This window comes from Ictalurus furcatus, chromosome 11 (assembly GCF_023375685.1).
Source record: "Ictalurus furcatus strain D&B chromosome 11, Billie_1.0, whole genome shotgun sequence".
Lineage (NCBI taxonomy): Eukaryota > Metazoa > Chordata > Actinopteri > Siluriformes > Ictaluridae > Ictalurus > Ictalurus furcatus.
The window spans coordinates 15,835,557-15,855,000 of record NC_071265.1 but is presented as its reverse complement, the minus strand read 5'-3'; the positions used below and the strand labels follow the sequence as shown (position 1 = coordinate 15,855,000).

Here is a 19,444-nt window from a genome sequence, read left to right as displayed (position 1 = left end):
CAAACCCAGAAATTCCACACAAACTGTACCAACATGCAGCACAAACAACCAGAGATTTCAATAACGCGACTCACAAAACACACAGAAAAACAGAGCAAAACACATAACTAGCACATTTTTACTTACTATCAAGGGCTACATTTATCAAGGAGGCTTTATTAACCATGTCAGTTTTGGAGCCATCACAGCCCAACCACTCCACCCGATAGCGGGATGGAGGAGGTCGAGGGAGGGAGAGGTAAGAGGATGAGGAAGAACAAGCACTAGGTGAGAAGGAAGGAGGTGGGTAGTGCCAGGAGGGTGCAGGGTGTGGACTGAAGGCATGTCTATGAGAAAGAGGATGGGGAAAAAGAGAGAGATAGGGGAGATGCACGCTTTGTAGAGAACAGAGTACAAGTTATAACCTAGTACACCCATAGCAAAGAGATCACTTATCACAAACAAAAAAAATTAAAAAAGGTAGTAAGTGGTAATCAGCAAATTCTATTTTGAGCGATGAGCATTATGTGGCCCAACTGCACAGCTCAACATTGGACAGATCCTCTGCAATTGGTGCATTCCTAAGGCGTAAGGTGCAGGACACCGTGGTTAAGACGATTGATTTAAGGACTACAAGGTAATTATGGCCTAGAGGCTCTTACCGGCTCTGTGGAAGGGGACTCTGATGGACTGAATTGTAGCTATAGGCATGCTGTGGGTGAAGGCCCATGTCGTATTCCGATAAACCTACGGACAAGTGATCATGCCAGTTCCCTGTACTAGGCGCTGTAGAAACTGGAAAATCAAGAACAATGCACTTCAAGTCAGTGTATGAAAATATTTAAGGAATGACATCCTAAGGAATGCATTAGACTAAAAACACAGGCACGTTTCTTTTATTAGTCATTAGTGACCATGGAATAAAACTGTACATCACAGAGATCAACGTTTTATTTCTGTGACATATTGTGATTTTTATTTCCACATGAGATGGTCATGTATTGTTATGCAAATCTTATGCACTAGCTATTATTCGTTATTACAGAGCTTCATTACACCAGCACAGCTTAGACATGCATTTCACTAAAATCGTCACCTCGTTTTATTTCCAACCATTTAATTATAATGCAATCAATCTTGCATTCCGTATCATTTAATATCCTATATTCCATATCTTACTGTCTTATGTGTTTCAGAAAGCTAAAGATTTACAACTTGACTGGAACAAAACTGAAGACTTAACCATAAAACTTAACCAATGGATGCTGGGCCATCTGATTGAAACGTACACTGCTGAAATTACTCAATATCTATCCAAATTATAAGCAATATTAATTATATTTAATGAAATGGACACGCAAAACCCCTTTAACCGTTTTGGGGATACTTCTGTAGGCGCATGGGTGTCAAAAATAAGAACAAGTCTATAATGACCCTTTTTGTTTTGTTGTCATATGTACAAACATGATTCATTTTAAACACTTATTTTTATAAGCTTGTTATTTGCTGCTCGAAGTTACGTAGACAATCGATACATTTCTTCACACTAATTATGGACACGGAGAAAAGCACAGAAAGTTGGGATTATTATTTTCGGCATTGTTCTACAATTTGTGCCTTTTTTTTTTGACCTAAAGAGAACATGTGGATTTACAGAAAAACAAACGCAGAAATGCCTCACCTGAGGCATATGAGGTGCTGCGATCATTGTAGCCATAAGCATGTGGTATCATCCTGTAGGCCATGCTTTGCTGGGACTCCCTGTCGTACTCATACGGCATCTGCCTTTGTACTGTGTGTCGGTTATACCAGCCTCGTAAGTGCTCGGCCACTATAGCCTTCTGCGTGCTCCTCATAAGGTTTTCGTTCCTCGATGGCGGACGACTCCTCGTCTGCCTCAGTGTAGCATATGGATTCCGGCTCATACTGTCCATCTCAGTGTGACTGTAGTCACTGTATTGTTCGTGTGCATGGTAGGAAAGAGTCTGGTAGGAAGGATTTACGCTATAATGGCCCGCTGTCTCATCCTCATACGTGTAGCTTCCGTTGGTGTGTGGATCTGCATAGCAGGGGTATCCAGTGACGTAGTAGGCTGTTGTGGGGGGCCTGGTCGGTGCATTATAGGTGCAGCAGCGAGAATCGTTCTGTGCCAGGTTGGGCATGCTGCCTGTATTCGCATAATAGTCCCTCAGGCGACGATGGCGGTTTCGAGCGCGCGAATGGGCGCAGTACTCCGCGCTTGACTGGCTAGTGTGTGAGGAGACATCATCAAGTACCTCGGTGCTGTTGCTGCGTCGGGCAGCAGGGGCGATGGCAAACGCAGGCTCCGGGCCGTCACACTCTGAGGCAAAGAGTGACTGAGACTCGAGACTGCCACTGCGCTGACGGAAGTGCTGAGGCGTGTCCTCCTCACACCTGTGTGCACGTACATGCATAACAAATAGGTCAGAATCATTCTAAAAACGCTTTTACATGGAGAGTTTGCCTAAAATGCTAGCATGACTAAGAAATAACAGCTTATAGCAGATCACACTGGAAAAACTCATACATGCATTTTATTCACTAGCTAGGCTACAATCAAAGAGATTAATCATGGTGGGTTTGAGCTGTATGTATGTTAAGTGGGACAGATAGAGGCATGTTGGAGGCTGGAGATGGTACAGTGTCTGCACAGTGTCAAGGTGTTCAGCTACCTGAGCTGGATGCTGCTGTAGGCATTGCGTGTCAGCTGGGGTGTGGGAGGCATGCTGCGCGAGTTCCCTGCTTCTTGCCTGGAAGGAGCGTAATAGGGGCTACTATGCGGTGATAAAGAATCTTGCTGGATGTAGGAGTAAGGTTCTTGGACTTCGCCATAGTTCAATCTATGATACAGATAAGAAGACTGCTTTCACAATGTTGACTTCCTCTAAAAGAGTTATCGTTATGGAGAACAATCACACAAGGGTCAAACTCCTGCTACACTTATGATTATCAAATGAAGGATTACATCACTGATCAAACAACTCTGTGGAAAAGAAAAAAAAAAAAAAAAACCCTTACCATTCTACAAACACTTAACAGCTGAAAGACATTTTGTCTACTGTGAAAAAACAAACAAACTATCACATGGCATCCGTGACTCACTAGCTAAATGTGGCTGCCAATGATTTAAAGTAAATCTGCAAAAGCTTCCTTTGTAACCTTATGTTTTCTTCTCTGCCTTCTTAATTTGTTGTCCATGGTTTAGCAGTCATTGGAGAACAAGCTCGTCTCGCACTGTTTTTAACACGTTGAGTGTGCTTGATATGATAAGAGGTATAGATGGAAGTAGAAACCCAAGCAGGAATGTATGTCTGGTTTCTAACAAGCCTTAACATGATTTAACAAGCATCGACCAGCTCAAGCCCCAAATGCAAAGGCAAACCCCCACTTAAGATCCAGAAGCAGAGAAAGAAAAGACTGTTATTGCTGGGGGAGTCTCACCTGTCAGAGTTGTGCGGTTCTTCGGAGGCCCTGCGATTGGATTGATATGGAATGCCGAGGTTGTCTGAAGGCCGTGGTGAATACTGAACTGAACGGGAACGTTGGCGTTGCACTACAAATGCCTCATCTGTGGTAAAAGGGGGGGGGGGGAGGTTTGATTAACCTGCGTAGAGAGGTTTCCATTTTCAGATCACAAAACAGTAGGACTAAATATGAACTGCGACTTTTACCATCATCCAGATTTAAGCTGTCAGATAGTGAGCTGAGTTCTGCTGCATTCATGTCATCTGTGAAGAGATTAAGACTTCAGTTTGTTTACTTTAACACACAGTTATAACCCAGTAATGATAAAGAACGATGATCTTTTATTTAATAAAACAATTAGTGCAGCCTAAATCAAGCAATCCTAAACTATTAATACACAGTCAATAAATCACTATACATTCTCTCACACCCCGGTGATTAATTTTATTAAAATTTTTTTTAAATGTGTACCAGTGATAATCAGCGAGGCCCTTTGTGTGGGTTTCTTGCCCGTTTTCACTCTGTAGTCATTAATTTCATTCTCAATCATTTGAAGCGTCTTCATAGCATCTTCAAAGTTCCTCCGCCGTTTCCTCTTCACAGTTTTACAGAGATCCGTTTCACTGGCGAGCTTCTTTGCCGCTTCTACAATCTTCTGCTGTAGAGAAAACCGGCTTTCTAAGTTCCTTAACTGAGGGTCCTGAGGGCAGGGAGGAGAGAGAGAGAAAAAAAAGTAAATAAATAAAAAATAAAAACACTGGCATTTAATAAAAACAAATATTGTATAGTCATAGTTGAGGGTGCTGTATTACTGAACTAAAAAGTACACAAAGACAAAATGTGACATACCACATCATAAGGGAAATGATCATCTAGTTTGAAAGCAGTTCCTACACGTCTTCTTACAGTAGGAGGCTTCTCTCCTGATGCTAAAGGGTACTCTTTAGGCAATTTGCCTGTCAGTTCCTGGGGAAATAAAGATATTTTTTAAATGTAATCTAATTTTTACAAATATCAATCTACTACAGTGATCTTAAGTTAAAAGAAAAACACTGACTGCTTCTCTGAGGCAAATCTTCTTAAGTTCAGTCAATTTCTGAGCCAGAAGATCCTGAAGGCTCTTCTCTTTCTTCTTCAGCTCAGCAAGCTTCTCTTTCTTCAACTCCTCATTTATCTCAGAATCTGCAGAATCTAAAACACACAAACAAGCTCAACCTTAAATAAACCCCAGATATATACATATGAAAATGATGTCAAACTTTGAGTAAGGCCAGTCTTCAGTTTCAGCTGACTACACCTAATAAACCAATAAGAGGGGACCTTCAGCTCAGAGGCTTTAACAAATAAGAACAGTAGTTATTTATTACCTGCAGAGGCCAAGCTTCCGTTGCTGGCCATGATGAGCTGGTCTCTGCTCTCTCCGCTCACCATCTTGCTGACTCTGGAGGCTCCAGTACCGGTAAGGTCCATGGCGATATCCCCCAAATTCTTAGATGTGGTTATTTTAGACTTTATATAAAAAAACAAACAAACAAACAAACATGAAAATATGATGGTCAGCTAGCAGACTAGAAAGTTCAATGGCTCAACTTAAGACAATTAGTGCAATAAAATGTTAAGTGCATTCCAACTGTACTGCTAAATACATATAGGATGCATTTTTATGTCACACTGAATTTATAATACAAGTAATTGAAAGCAATTAGTGATGTATCTTAAGACATCTGATCCTCATCCTTCAAGATTATACCACAAATCTATTTGTATTTGTTACATGAGCGTCAAGCTTGAGAATAGAGAAAGACTGATGTAGCTAATGCTGACAGACTCACATTGCTCTGTCTGCAGTCCAAGTAGAACTGATGCTGGCTGATTGCCATTGCCCAGATGGTTTTGATCAGCGAGTGGCTGGCATACCACGTGTGGATAACCTGTCCAGACTGGCCAAAAGTGGACTTGGATGATGCTCTCCTGAGGATTAATATATACACACTTTTAAAAAGAGGCATCAAGACAATTAGCGGCCATAGTCGAGCTCTTAAATAAATTGTTGCAGTGCAAAAGCCAGCACTGTGTCATGTAGGAAATGGTAAGACAATGGTGTATAAATCAGCAAACTATAATTGGCTATTTCACAGGCTGTACAACATTTTAAAAAATAAGAAAAAGAAAAAAAGTCAAGCAGTAGTGTCATTTGTGTTTACATATCAACTCTAGCCACCATTACATATCAAAAAGTTCAACGCAGATGTCAGCACTGACCTTGCTGTGAAGATTTACAACATAATGCTTTAACTAAACGTTCCCTTCTCAATGGCTGCTCTGTGGGAAGTGTTACTTTTTAAAACCAAGCAGCTACAATCAAGAGCCAAGTATCAGTGACTATCAGTTGTGACTAATGTTGCCAGAAGCAGCATTTTAAAATCCAGAAGCATTACAGCACACAGAGCTAAAATGTTTAAACTGCCGTATCTTTAACTTGTAGAAAATAGACGTTTCCAAGTTGACACTTCATTCTCCAATCGCTGGAGCACATTGTAACTATTTGAATAGTGCAGAGTTAGTGACGATGTGCAAGGTAAAAATGCACCAAATCTCAGACGTATAACTCCTCTTGTTTTACCTGGGAGGGTCGTTGACCTCAACTGCAAATTTCTTCTCACGGAAATACAAGTTCTCTAACTGCTTCCAGTGGAAGACCTGCAAAGAGATTGTAATTGAGGTAAATGATTTGGAGAATCGGCACACAGACATAAGTTAATACAGGGTGTTTTGACACCTTATGGTAGATGGAAAACAGATATATACATCCCTTTATTTCAGAACCCCATGGGTTACAAATTATGTCACAACAGACATGTTTCGTAAACTTTAAAACATTATTACACGCTCTCTCTTTTCTCTTTCTAAGGAAGAAAAAACCCCCACAAAAAGGACATTTAGCTGGAAACAGATGACAAAAGGCATCTGATACAAGGTCAATTAAGTGCCACTGCTGCTATAATGAAACTACAAGAGATGAGCTACGGTCAAAGCCCCAGCTTATTTTTAAATATGCCCTAAAGGGAAGGGAGCTCAAAACAAGGCGATGGATATGGTCACTGCAAAACATCTGCTACCGATACACAAAGTGTGCTTGAAACCTTTTCCTGGGAACTCATTTCCAACTCTACCAGATTCCAAACAGCTATAGAACACTATCTATTCAGTGTACGTAATCATGATGACAGATTACCCAGAAAAGGGCGGAAATAGTAGTGGACAATCCCACAACCAGGAAACACGGTTTGGCACTTTCAAATACACGCACAACATGAAGGAAATTAATTGAACTCTAGACAGCTGAAACTTAAAAGGCTCATTTTCTCACACAAACCTTTGAGAAATCTAATATCAAATATAATTAATTTGATTCAGGTAGAGAGAGAAAAAAAAAATTCAAATACACCTGGCAGAACACCTTTTTAAGAATCACTGTGCTGTGACTTATAGATCCAAGTGGAGCTCTTACCAGTGAAGTTAAGAAGCCTGCATAAAATCCCTGGTGTATCGAACAAGTTCTGTGGAGTCCTATGCTCAAGTTCCCCCACAGGATTGAGGTTTCCTTGAACAATACTCGCTTGTCTGCTCTCATAGAAAGCAAAAGGTGTTGCAAGAGTTTCAGCTCAACAAGTCCCTCCCATACACTCCTCCTCTGTGTGACATCACGAAAAATCTCACTTCGCCCTAGCCCATTTACAGCAGGTTGACGACTGGAATACACACTCTTCTGCCCCTCCCTTTCTTCTTCTTGCGTCTCAATCTGACTAAGCAGACACTCATTCTCACAGCCAGTCTACCGCTCCCTCTTATACTTTTGCCTTTACCCCATCCTCAAACCAGATTTACTGGTTATACACTGGTACATAACAGCTTCAAACCTTTACTGCTTATGGTCTCACATGGGAAAGAATTTGCTTTTCACTCGGGCTGTTTCCTAGCACACAGCAGATTTAGCATACTCTTCTGTAACTGCTCGTTATACTTTATACTTAATTTCCTGGCGTTTGTGTGTGATTTTCCCAAAGCCGAAATTGCATACACCACCTACAGCAGATCCAGTTCAGCAACTCCTCAACACTCCCAATGCTTCCCAGGGCAAATATGCATGGAATCTACTACTTATATTTAATCATTAATCGCTGGCCATCACACTCCTAACCTCTTAGTGAAAACAAGACGGCCCCCTTTACCACTGCTCAAGCTGACAACGGAAAAATGTTTCACCCCCTTATCAGAAGCCTCTGCCAGACCTCTCGCTTTCTACTTGATGCCACAATATGCAGATAGAATGCATGTACACTACAGAAAGATAAAAAGGTAGAAGCAATGCATAAAAAATAAATAAATAAAAAAACGGTCCAAATCTGGAGGAAAAAGAAACCAAATTTCTTACAAAACTCCATCCTGTTAGCGCTGGTATTAAGTGTTCTTGAAACAACAAGGGGAAGAAAGGAAAAAAAAAAAAAAAAAAAAAAAAAAAAAGATCTGTAACTTGATGCTTCTGTAGAATCTTCTAAAGAGATTGTTTCCACATAAGAGGCATTTGCTGTGGACCAGTCCAAACAGACTCCAGACCGCTTCTGACCACCTCTTAGTGTGGGCCATAAGGTTTATCCAATTAGATGTCTTTGTCCAGCAACTTGGAAGCAATTACAGGTGATTCAGACATAATTTAATTAAAAGTTTAATTTTATTGTATCAAGAATTTGTTAGTAACTTCTTGAAAATCCTACATCTACACCATGGGTAAAAGTAAGACTTGTATCACAAATAAATCTAGTTTACAACCTACCACAACCACAAATTAACAAGGCTGCTTGAATTCCAAAAGGGTGATTTTAGGTAGACGAGTCTGGATGTGTGAACGAGCGAGTGGTACTTATAAAGTGAGACATATCTAGTCTCAACGAATATCTAATGTTTCTGGAATAAACCTGCTGGCTGAAAAAGTCGTTTAGTCCGCCTTCTGAAAACAGCACAGTGGTGCACTGTGTTTATGAAGCAAACATCATGAAGATTCAGGTCGCGTGAACACGGCAGGATACAATTTCAACCAATCACAACCACAGAATCTCAGCTTACTTTAGTCGAACAATGTGTGTGTTTGTCAAAAATATTATCCTGCACTGTTAGAAAAGGGGTTCTTTTTTAAAGAACTTTATATTTTGTTCTAAAGGGGTTCTACTCAGCCCCATTCTGATAGGAAATCACTCTGTTGTAGGATTCTATACAGCACTATTTAGGGTTGAACTGAACCTTTATGGGTTTTAGCATGAAAAACTTTAATTTGTGGTCAAGAAAAACATTAACTGTTTAGTTCTAACAGTTTATCTACAAGACAGCACTACACATGCTTTGCCATAAAAAAAGGAGGAAAAAAAAGGAAAAAAAAGAGACGTGTTCAGTATCAAATTTCAAACACACACACACACACACACACACACACCCCCGAGTCACTAAGCTTGGCAGGGAAGGCAACTTGAAAATATGTCAAGGATTCCGACACACCTTATTCCTCCAAAAATATTTTAAAAAGTAAACAATCACTTTGAATGCTGATAATTACAAAATATGACCATAAACTAGAAATACAGTAAACATCTATGTCCAATAGATTTTTATTTATCCAGAGATTTACAAATTATATAATAATTATAAAGCTTATGGTTTCGGCCAGATACTACAACAGGATTTGTTTATTGTGCTCTAAGCCAGGATGGGATACGCCCATAAAACCTCAGCAATAAACTGAGAACAGTAACTCTTAGTCACCCACTTGTTTTAAATACCATATTTCTTAATGCTGAATAATAAATGGCTTAATGTTTGGTTGCACAGGAGAAAAATAAATAAATAAATACTCGGAGGACAGAAGACGACACTAACATAGCTACACTCATCAACAAATTCTATAAATATGTAAACTAGGAACACCTGTAACTCTACACATTTCCCTGGTAAACAGATGTAATAAAAGACAACATTTCACATGGACTGCATTTGTATATTGGAACAAGATTGCATCTCATTAGATTAATTAAATCTGCATCTGGGAAATGTAATTAAATCTTAGAAACATGCAGTATGGGCATAGTGCAAAGCCCTCCCCACCCCTCCCCCCTTCTTTCCTGTATAAATTGAGGTTCTTTGTGTCAGTGAACTGGTCTAATCCTTTACCAATGATATTAGCAAATATAATAATATGAAACCATTTGAATGATTTTAAATGGCATTTAATGATTTAATACTGCTTCATGAAGAAATCTCCACACATAAGCTTGAAGCTGCTGTCTGGGGGACATGTTCAAGAAGCCCAAATTGTACCCAATACAAGGTTATAAATATATTTGGATCAGTAACTACTAGGGATGCACCGAAATTAAATTGTTGGCCGAAGCCGAAGAGAATGAAAAACTTGGCCGAAGGCTGAATACCGAACACGTTTTTTCCATTTATTTTGCCATTTTTTTCACCATCGCATAAATTAAACAGTCAAAATGTGCTTTTTACTATTTTGTCTTGCTTTTCAAAGAAAAAAAAAAAAAATCAATTACAAAAACTACAATTTCAAACTATTTATTTAACACTGAACATTTTTTCTCATTCCAGCAGGCATAGGCTACCAACAAGGCACAATATAACTTTAAATAAATAAACAAACAAGTAAAATAAAAATATTTTGATGTGGTCATCTTTGAGCCCCTTGAATAGCCGATGTTAGGCCTATAACTGACTGCTGAAAGAATGGAACACTCTGTAGCCTACAACAAAAACGTACATTGACAAGAGTGTAAAAAAGTGGATGGACCCACAACAAATGAATAATTGTCCTAGAGATATGCCTACTCCTTTAACGGCCATTCTTACATCTTTCTCGGACACTTTAAAATGCTTCCACACTGCCGACATGTTTGCTGCAATTAAAGCTTCGCGTGTCTCACTCTGGTTGCTAGGCTATTTGGTCACATCATCAAACACGTCATTGTTTGGTCAAATTTATTCAGCCTTTTCACTTATTCGGCCGAACACTGAAAATGCTTTTTTTTGGTGCCATTTTCAGCCGAATAATTTCGGTTGCCGAACATTCGGTGCATCCCTAGAAACTACTATAGCCTATGTAGCTACAGACTACATACTTGTGATGTCTTCTGTACAGATTAATGAGGCTTGTCTTTGACATAATGTAAGAATTTGATTCAAAAGATTCAATCTCGTCTAATTTTGTCCACAACGAAACGTCAAATCTAACACTTTACAAATAAGTTGATTTTGGTGATAAATTAGAAAGTGCTTAAATATGCTGTTTTTTTGGGGGGGTTTTCTTGGACTGGTGCACTCCTGCACCTCTCAACAGAGAAAATGCCAGACAGGATTCCATCGAATTATGATGCTTTTTTTTTTTTTGCCTTTTTTTTTTTTTTAAACTGTTGTTTAAAAATCCACCAGCTGAGTTTTTGTGATTGCGACAGTTCCCAACTGTACACCTGGTAATATTTTTACACCTCCCCTACTCTCCTTAAAAGCTGAAATGGTGGACATGCTCCTTTTCACAGACTTTTTAGGCTAATGGATCTGGATGTTTACATCGCTGGTCGCCATGTTTTAAACCTGAATATCGATCAGCGAAAAATCCATTTCGCTTAATCTAAACTCAATACTAAATGTGAACAGGGCCATAAACAAGTTTTGTTTTTATATTTTATTTTACAGTTTAGACTGTTTAACTTTATCAAAAACACACATGCAGTACACATCTGCCACTAAGATTTTTTAAAAAGACAAACTGCATGTCAGGAGATGCTTTTAGACATTTAATAATTAAAAATTTCTGCTAGCAATGTGTGTGGGATTATTAGTCATTACTAATAAGATAATTTGGTTCACTCAAAAACATAATAAAGCTAACATTTACTGCAGCACTTACTATAAAAGGGGGGAAAAGGTTTTGCAGTGGTTGCTTTCACAGCCCACAATTTTACAGTGTGGAAAAAAAACACTTTTTAATCTGACGACCCCCAACAGATCGTTCACGTGAGGGAGGCCCAACTGCGAGGCCCATCCTCTCTTCTCTTAGCCCCCCTGCCAGACTAATTGTGTTTTATTGCTTGATCAATTGTTTGGGCTGAGCGAAGAGCACAATGACTGGGGTGGATTTGCATAATGAGAGCAGTCTGCTGGTAGTGGGCTGGGAAGATACAAAGGCAACCAGTTTTGACAGCAAGCACAATCAATACTGGCAGGCTGATGGGGTGCACTCTGACAACCGGGTGAGGGGGTACTTTTAAAAAGAATCTAGAAAAAAAACCTTCCAGAGAGCAAGGCAGAATAAAAGACAGAGGAAAACGAGGGTTGAACTACACCCCGCCCCCTTTCACATGTCCTTGCTATAACTTTGCCAGGAGAAGAGCTGGTTGGGAAAGAAAATGAGAGTGAGAAGGGGATGTGCTCCTGGGACATTTCCACTCACCGCCCTATCTACACCTCATCTTTGCCAGAGGAAAAGTAGGTTGGCAGGGAAACACCAAATGAGCCAAAACCCCTTTCAGAAACCCTGTCTCTGGCAGGCATGGTGCCAGCATTAGTCCCTGCTCTGCCTTCAAGCCTCACAACTGCACCATGTCTCTAAAGATTTGGGCTGAAGAGACAGGGAGATACCCATTAATGTTGTGCCACCAGACACACACCCAGCTACGGTCAACTAACAAATGCCAGAAATCACAAACTGTAATGACATGGGCTGTGCAGAAAAATGCAGAACAGCCACCCAATGAAAAAGAGCAAGGTTTAGATGGACATTAAATGGAAGGGCAGGAAACCGAAAACAGTTTAACAGAAATTGTGAATAGGCGAGATGAAGTCGCCAATTAACTACATGGTTCTAGCAGCTATTGCAGTCAGTTATATATACGGATAAGGTGTGGTTCTTTTAGCTAGCAGGCAAAATAAGAATACAGAACTTTAATGAGGATCTTGCTGAAACTCACACACACACACACACACACACACACACACACACACACACACACACACCCCTTGCTGTTTATAATTAACACCACATAGTTTCTCATTTTTAAATGAGGTCTTTCACTCCTCCATGTAGTTCTCAGAAGCTGAGTATTACATCCTGTCCCATACGACCACCTAAAACTCCACCTAAAATAGTGGTTCCTACATAGCAATCTAGAGGAGTCAACTTCAAAATTTGTTCTGTATTTAAGGAAAATGAAGTAAACATTCATGTACAACCCCTATTCCCAAAAAGTTGGGACACTGTAAAATTTAAATAAAAACAAAATGCAATGATTTGCAAATCTCAAACCCATGTGTTATTCACTATAGAACATAGTAAACATAAATTGTTTAAAATGAGTAAATGTACCATTTAAATAATAAAAAAAGAAGGTCATCTTGAATTTGATGGCCGCAGCACGTCTCAAAAGTTGGGACGGGGGCAACAAAAGGCTGGAAAAGTAAGTGCTACTAAAAATAAACAGCTGGAGGTTAATTAGCAACAGGTCAGTAACATGATTGGGTATAAAAAGACTATCTTAGTGAGGCAGAGTCTCTCAGAAGTAAAGGCGTCCCAACTTTTTCAGAATTGGGGTTGTAAAACACTGGTGCTGTATTACTTCCAGTTTAATGACAATAATAGTTTTGAGTAGCACTGATGATGAATTCTCTTTATCTAGCCATGACGATAAGCCATCTCTGCATGTTTTTGCATGGTGGGACGCGAAAACTGTCATGCACACTTTACTACCTTTCCTAGGAAAAAAAATGTAAGTACAGCAATAAATACAGTGTACACACAAAAGAGCAGCTTACCAAACCAAAAAACAGACAATTGGCAGCTACCAATGTGAAAAAAGGGGAAGGGGACAGGACTTCAATTAATACTGAAGAGTTCGAAACAATTTCACAACCGTCAATCATTCCAGATTCATATGTCGATTGGCTCATCTGCCTTTTTTTTGGGGGGGGGGACTGCTCCATTTTGCATATTTTTTTCAATGATAGCTCATAGCAGTGTACTCTGACGCTCCTATGCAAAAAGGTTGGCAGGTGTGATAATAATCAGTAAATAATAATCGAGGACTTTTTATTTTGATATCTATTTCAATCTATCTTATTAGAAAGTTATATATACTTACATATCAGCTAAAATATTATGCAAGTATACGACGTGGGAAACGGATATGGATTCTCTGGACATTCTCTCATAGATTTGCCTTGTTGTTCTCATTTTGGTGAAACATTAACTTATGGGGATAGATAAAGCACCTAAAAAGGTGAACAGGAAAACATCAGAGTCTCCTCTGCTGTTCACTGTAACATACCTTCCTGGGTTTTAGCTTGTCTTGTTGGTCGTACTGGGCGATGCCCTTGTAGCTAATTCCCAACCACCATGGAATTCCTTGCTTGTCCTGTAAAAGGGAAATTTGAAAAGGTTTTAAAAGGAAGTTACTCACTGGGGGTAATTAACCCAGTAGGCAAGAGGCATTATCAAAATAAAAAGATCAAATGCGCATGCTATGGCTCGTCAATAAATCATTCGAGCTCCTCAGTCAGCTCTAATGAGCCGGATCAGTTTAACTGAACACTTTTCCACAGCAGCAAACGCTTACAGCCATCAGATGATGGACTACAAAGCTGCTTTGCCAAGTCAGAAAAATAGATCCAATAAAATTCCACATACTAAACGTTAGCATACCTTCACTTCGTAATAATGAACACCATATGAAGGTAAGGATTCCACTAACAAGAGATACCTGTTGATAAAATGAGCATTCATCAGAAATGGTCAATCAGTCAAGCAAAAAGTTTAGTTTATAATACAACAGGCTACTATTTAACTCCTCTACGCATCATTAATATAGCGCATAACGATCATGCATAAACTGAGATTCCTCTCTGGTCTAAATATCTGTTCCGGTATATCCAATGCACTTGGTGTGTTGGTGAGAAATTATCGGGCACTTACTGCACGATGGCCTTTCCTCGAGTGAGTCCTTTGAAGGTTTTGTAATGCTCAATGGCTCGCTCTTCACTATGAGGCAGGAGGAGGAAGAGAGGAAGAGGGCGAGAGATTCATTACAATCTGCACATGCAAAATGAACAGTAATTGAATGCTAGGCTGAACTATCAATGTGTCATTTGTAAAGACTGTACTCTCCAGACACGAGTTCAGCACGCTCATCCATGAAATGCCATCTGGCCAACTGTCCTGTCAGACATACACCCTCTGTCTTGTATATGCTCTAATCACACACACGTGCACACACACAAGCTTTGCCTTCACAGCTGTTTCTGCACACACTCACACAGGTGCTCCTCAACACACATTCTCCTATGATCCAGAATGGTGGAAACACATTTTAATTGGAATAAAACTAGAATAGCATCGGAAGTTATTATTCTAAATAACTTCTAGATCTACAAATTGTTGCAACTAACCAGGAACATTTGGCTCATAAGACGCATTGCATGTGGCTGCACTAAAGAAACTTCCATCACTGGAGCCTGCAGTTTTGCACTTCCAGACTACAGTTAAACACTTTGGAAATGATAATTACAGGGCCGGTAGAGCAAAATTTAAGGTTGTTTGATAGTAAACCTGTGAGCAGAGGTTTAAATGGCTTAATTTTGCAAGCTTCTTACCAATAGCCCAGGGATGGGTGCTCCTTTAAAACAGCTGTGGGAAACACAGGGAGCTTTTTCAAGACTGATGTTGCACTTTCATCACTGGGGAAAAAAAAAAAGGAACATTTTGTGTTTACTGTAAAGCAGACCATACATTCCATAAGAAAAAAAAAATACAACAGAGCACATGCATAAAAACTGTAGAAATACTTTGGTCTGATCCAACCCAAGGCTGTGTGAGAATAGAGTAGAAAGAAATCATCTAAAAACCCAGCCCAGATACCTTCTGTACTATATTTCAAATAGCCCATAGACAATTCTTCATACAGTGTATTGTGGCACATTTGGTATTAATGGAAAGAGCAAATTATCTTGGTGGACCGAGATTGTCAAGATGAGCATGCCACTGTCAAGATGGGTGATGGCTCAATCTGTCATTCAAAACATTCGCAGTGCAAAGTGCCTTGCAATTAAAACGCCATGAAGAGAAATACTGCGCTACTAAACTTACACAAAAGCCATGTAAGAGATTTTGTTGGACTCAACCACACTGAGTGTTAGTGACACAGCCCACATATTCTCGAACAGTGTGGCAATGTTCAGGCTTTAAATTTATCCACAAAACCTAAAGCAAGTAGAAATTATAACTTATCAAACTGGATATGACAAATGTGTAGTGTTCATAGGAGCATTTACAAAAGAAATATGATATCAGTAGCTGCGTTTCCATTAACCTGCTTAATTCGCAATTTTAATTGCGAACTAAAAAAAAACAAACAGGTAATGAAAATGAGTGAATTTTGAAAAAAACTCAAATATTGCAAAAACGTTTATACGCTCGCATGAGGTGGGTTTTCAGACAATTTGACAAAGCAATATTTAAAAAAAAATGAAAAACATTTCTCGCATTTAGGTCACATGATATGATGGTGGTTTTGCTCACACCAAAGGTCTCAGTTACTACCCTGTACTGCACAGGTAGCCAGTTTATAACGCGCGATGGCTATGCACTTCTCGTTCTGAACTGGCTCCCTCGGGCATGACACGGCAGGTGCCACAAGTGGTCCGATTTTGTTGGATAACTCATCAAATGTTATGGATCCACAGGACCTCTGGAAAATCATTGCGGACTACAATCTCCCAGAAATCCCGGATATGTGGCCGCTGCCAGGTATAAAGGGCTTGTCGTTCCATGATTGCGTGCATTACAAGCCTTCGTCGACTTCTATTAAACACTACCACGGCTATTGCAGTGGATGCAATTGAAATCACCGTGCCAACACTCATCCGATCTTGGAGATTCGCCGCCATGTTTAATTGTAATGACTACCGTGAGAGGAGAACACAGATTTAATCGCAGAACAACATTTAATTGAAACGCAGACCATTCACATTCATGTTTTGTCGACATTCTTAAAATTTCGCTTCTATTTTGTGCAAAACTGCAATGGAAACCCAGCTACTGAAAAAGGAGCTAGTTCAGAAAAATACTCATATCTAACGACAGCCCCCCTGAGTTTGTGCAAATCAGGGAACACCAGGAAACTCACTAGTGTGAACCTTCAACTGAACTAATACTCTTTACCAAAAGATTGATCCATGAGGGGCAGAGAAAATGTTTACAGAACAGGAGAGCTTTTGTAAGCAGCTTATAGCAAGACAGCAGTCTTTAACAGTTCACTGATTCACGGTTAATGTTTGACGGTGTTAATTTGGCTGCTGTGCTGGGCGATTTGATCATGTGGTAACGTACAGCGCAGTTCTGCTCTCACCGCAACGCCCAGTCAGCAATCTGGAATTCATTATAATGTCTGTACTATCAAACAGTTGGCTACAGGAGGCAACGTGTCAGAGAGGAACACTAATGCGTCAGCTATTTCTCTGGAGACTGAACCATCTCCCACAGAGAGGAAAGTGAAAAGTAAAAGGTCATTTTAATACAACCGCCATGTGTACATGCCTTCTAATAGTCCATTGATAATCAGACTGGTATGTGAGCTGGCATTAAAAGCTCTCTACACCCAAAATTACAAGACAGCAAACATTTGATCCAAGTTGGGTAATCTGTTAAATAACATCAGTTAGAGTCAACTTAATAGAAGCAAAATTATTGCGCAATACTGCACGATATTTAATGATTTCTTTCATATTTGGCCATTTTGCATGCACGTTTGCATCACAATACACAACAGGTATGAAAAACTAGTCTTGTGGGGAAGTAGTTCATGCTGTATATTTTAACTAATTTAAAAATAACTGTTGGATGGGTTTCCAAGTCATTTTTAGTGAACATGCACGACTTATTACATTTTGCTGATACAGACATTTGTGACTTAAAAATGTGCGTCACTTGATTGAAAACTCCGCTAACTTGCCAAACTAACAATAATCATTTGTTACACTCTAACAGAACTCAAGCTTCTCATTGGTACGCCAACGCCAACACTAAATGGCTCTCATGGCACGCGCATACGTTTGGTTCAGATTACAAGCCAACAGATTGTCATCAGTGCTGAGGTGTCTACCAGACGGTCTTTTCCGATAGAGGGTGGGGTAATGATATTTTTAAATCCACACCAACACCAACATGCTTTGTTAAATGCTATATTATATACCAAATTATCAGCACATTCCTCGTCAGCACTGGTCATGTGCAATATAGTGCAAGGTATGTTTCACATTAAACCATGTATTTATGATTTCCCATTAATCATTTCCCAGTAACTTTGCCTAGAATTATGTGCCATTACAATCAAAACTTTTTTTAAGTGCAAATGATAAGATGCTCAAATGAGTGGTCCTTTATTGTTTTAAAGGCACATATCATTGATACATCACTAACCAGCCTGCCGTCTGAGTGTCTGCCAGGGAACAATAACTTTACTCCCTCAAGCTTTACATCCACTCAGGCTTAAAGACACATAGAAGGGAGGAAAGAGAAGGAGATGGGGGCCTAATCTCCTGGCATGCTGGTCTCTACTGCTTGTGCTTTATGGAGAGGATTTGTGATCTTCGGTCATATGTGGAAAATACAAACCATTATCTGAGGCAGAGTGAAGAGATTCACTAAAAGCCTAGTGTCAGAAAGCAGTTTCAGTTTTAATATGACTGCAATGGAAATACATTGAATACCAAGTACAATGGCTAAAGACACACGTAGACAATTAACTATCGAAATATACAGTGCCCTTCGGAATCATTGGCACCCTTCATAAAAATGACAAAAATGATGGAGGAATGAAAGGGGGCGGGGAATCAAAAGACTTTGAACTGCACAGTTTAGTTGATTCTTGTGATTGACACATTTCAAAAATCACTTCTTAAATGGCACTTCCATAAAAACATGCTGTTTTGAAGTGCTGCATTGGAGGGGGGAAAAAAAAAAAGTTCCTGAACCTCACCAACCATCATTAAAACAGCAATTGCCATTGTGTGCTTTGGTCAGAAGAGACCAAATCAAACATAATAGTCATGCACACTATCAGTAGGTTTGGTGACAAAGGTGACTGCATTCAAGGAAAAGCATCTGATACGTTTTGTAAAATATGGAGGTGGCTCATTTATGCTTTAATGCAATAATGTTTTGTGGCTGCTGGTCCAGGAACTCTTCTAAAGACTGATGGAATCATGAATTCTGCCAAGAATGTTGGGAGAGCCTTAATAGTATGCGAGGTCGGTGCAGTACGCCTCGATTGTAAAACAAAACATGATTGGTCGGAGCGAGAACGTGCTACGATTGGTCAGTGCGATGAGGCTGTTATCTGATTGGCTTGAGTAGACAGTGGTCGGAGTCCACCCATTTGTGGATTTGTGCGCACTCTTGACGCGAGAAATGTTTAGAAATCCACAAACGCGTGCAGCAAAATCCTCAAACGCACAGGACACGATCCACAAATGATTGCCAGGCAGAGTTGTGTTTGTGACAAAAACATATTTGTAAAAAAATAAAATAAAAAAAATAATAATAATAAAATAAATTTCACAAATCTCATTTTATTTATTTGTAATTTTAATTCAATTTTGTGAAATTCGTTCCATTTATTTGTGGATCATAATCTATTTATTTGTAAATATGAAACAATTCTAACCCCATAGTGGTCCGAGTTGAACAGGTAAGCCCACTTGGACAAACCTAAGAATGTGAGGGAGTTTAAAATATGCTGTACGGAGGAGTTTACCAAGTGTTTCCAGTTTAATTAGACATTACAGGGAGAGAATGTTCTCACCAAGGTAAGCGTCACAAAATAGAAATTGGAAGTGTGCCAATAATTTTTAAGCCTGTGTTTTCTCTCATTTA

At 39.5% G+C, this 19,444-nt stretch overlaps 1 protein-coding gene across 5 annotated transcripts in view; it reads right to left on the bottom strand.

Annotated features, from left to right (window-relative positions):
• Window positions 1–19,444, bottom strand: part of frmd4ba (FERM domain containing 4Ba) — a 53,710-nt gene that overhangs the window by 3,287 nt on the left and 30,979 nt on the right. For 3 of the 5 annotated variants that reach the window (XM_053636049.1, XM_053636050.1, XM_053636052.1), the window contains exons 8-22: window positions 15,166–15,249; window positions 14,489–14,554; window positions 14,219–14,276; window positions 13,845–13,931; window positions 6,089–6,165; window positions 5,298–5,436; window positions 4,833–4,974; window positions 4,523–4,656; window positions 4,315–4,431; window positions 3,937–4,165; window positions 3,672–3,728; window positions 3,442–3,568; window positions 2,673–2,840; window positions 1,661–2,394; window positions 642–774 (exon numbers count right to left, since the gene is read on the bottom strand). In XM_053636049.1, the coding sequence (XP_053492024.1) occupies window positions 642–774; window positions 1,661–2,394; window positions 2,673–2,840; window positions 3,442–3,568; window positions 3,672–3,728; window positions 3,937–4,165; window positions 4,315–4,431; window positions 4,523–4,656; window positions 4,833–4,974; window positions 5,298–5,436; window positions 6,089–6,165; window positions 13,845–13,931; window positions 14,219–14,276; window positions 14,489–14,554; window positions 15,166–15,249 (2,352 nt within the window). Of the gene's footprint in view, window positions 1–126; window positions 327–641; window positions 775–1,660; window positions 2,395–2,672; window positions 2,841–3,441; window positions 3,569–3,671; window positions 3,729–3,936; window positions 4,166–4,314; window positions 4,432–4,522; window positions 4,657–4,832; window positions 4,975–5,297; window positions 5,437–6,088; window positions 6,166–6,976; window positions 9,629–13,844; window positions 13,932–14,218; window positions 14,277–14,488; window positions 14,555–15,165; window positions 15,250–19,444 lie in introns of those variants that run through there. The other 2 variants (XM_053636048.1, XM_053636053.1) reach the window with 2 other exon arrangements.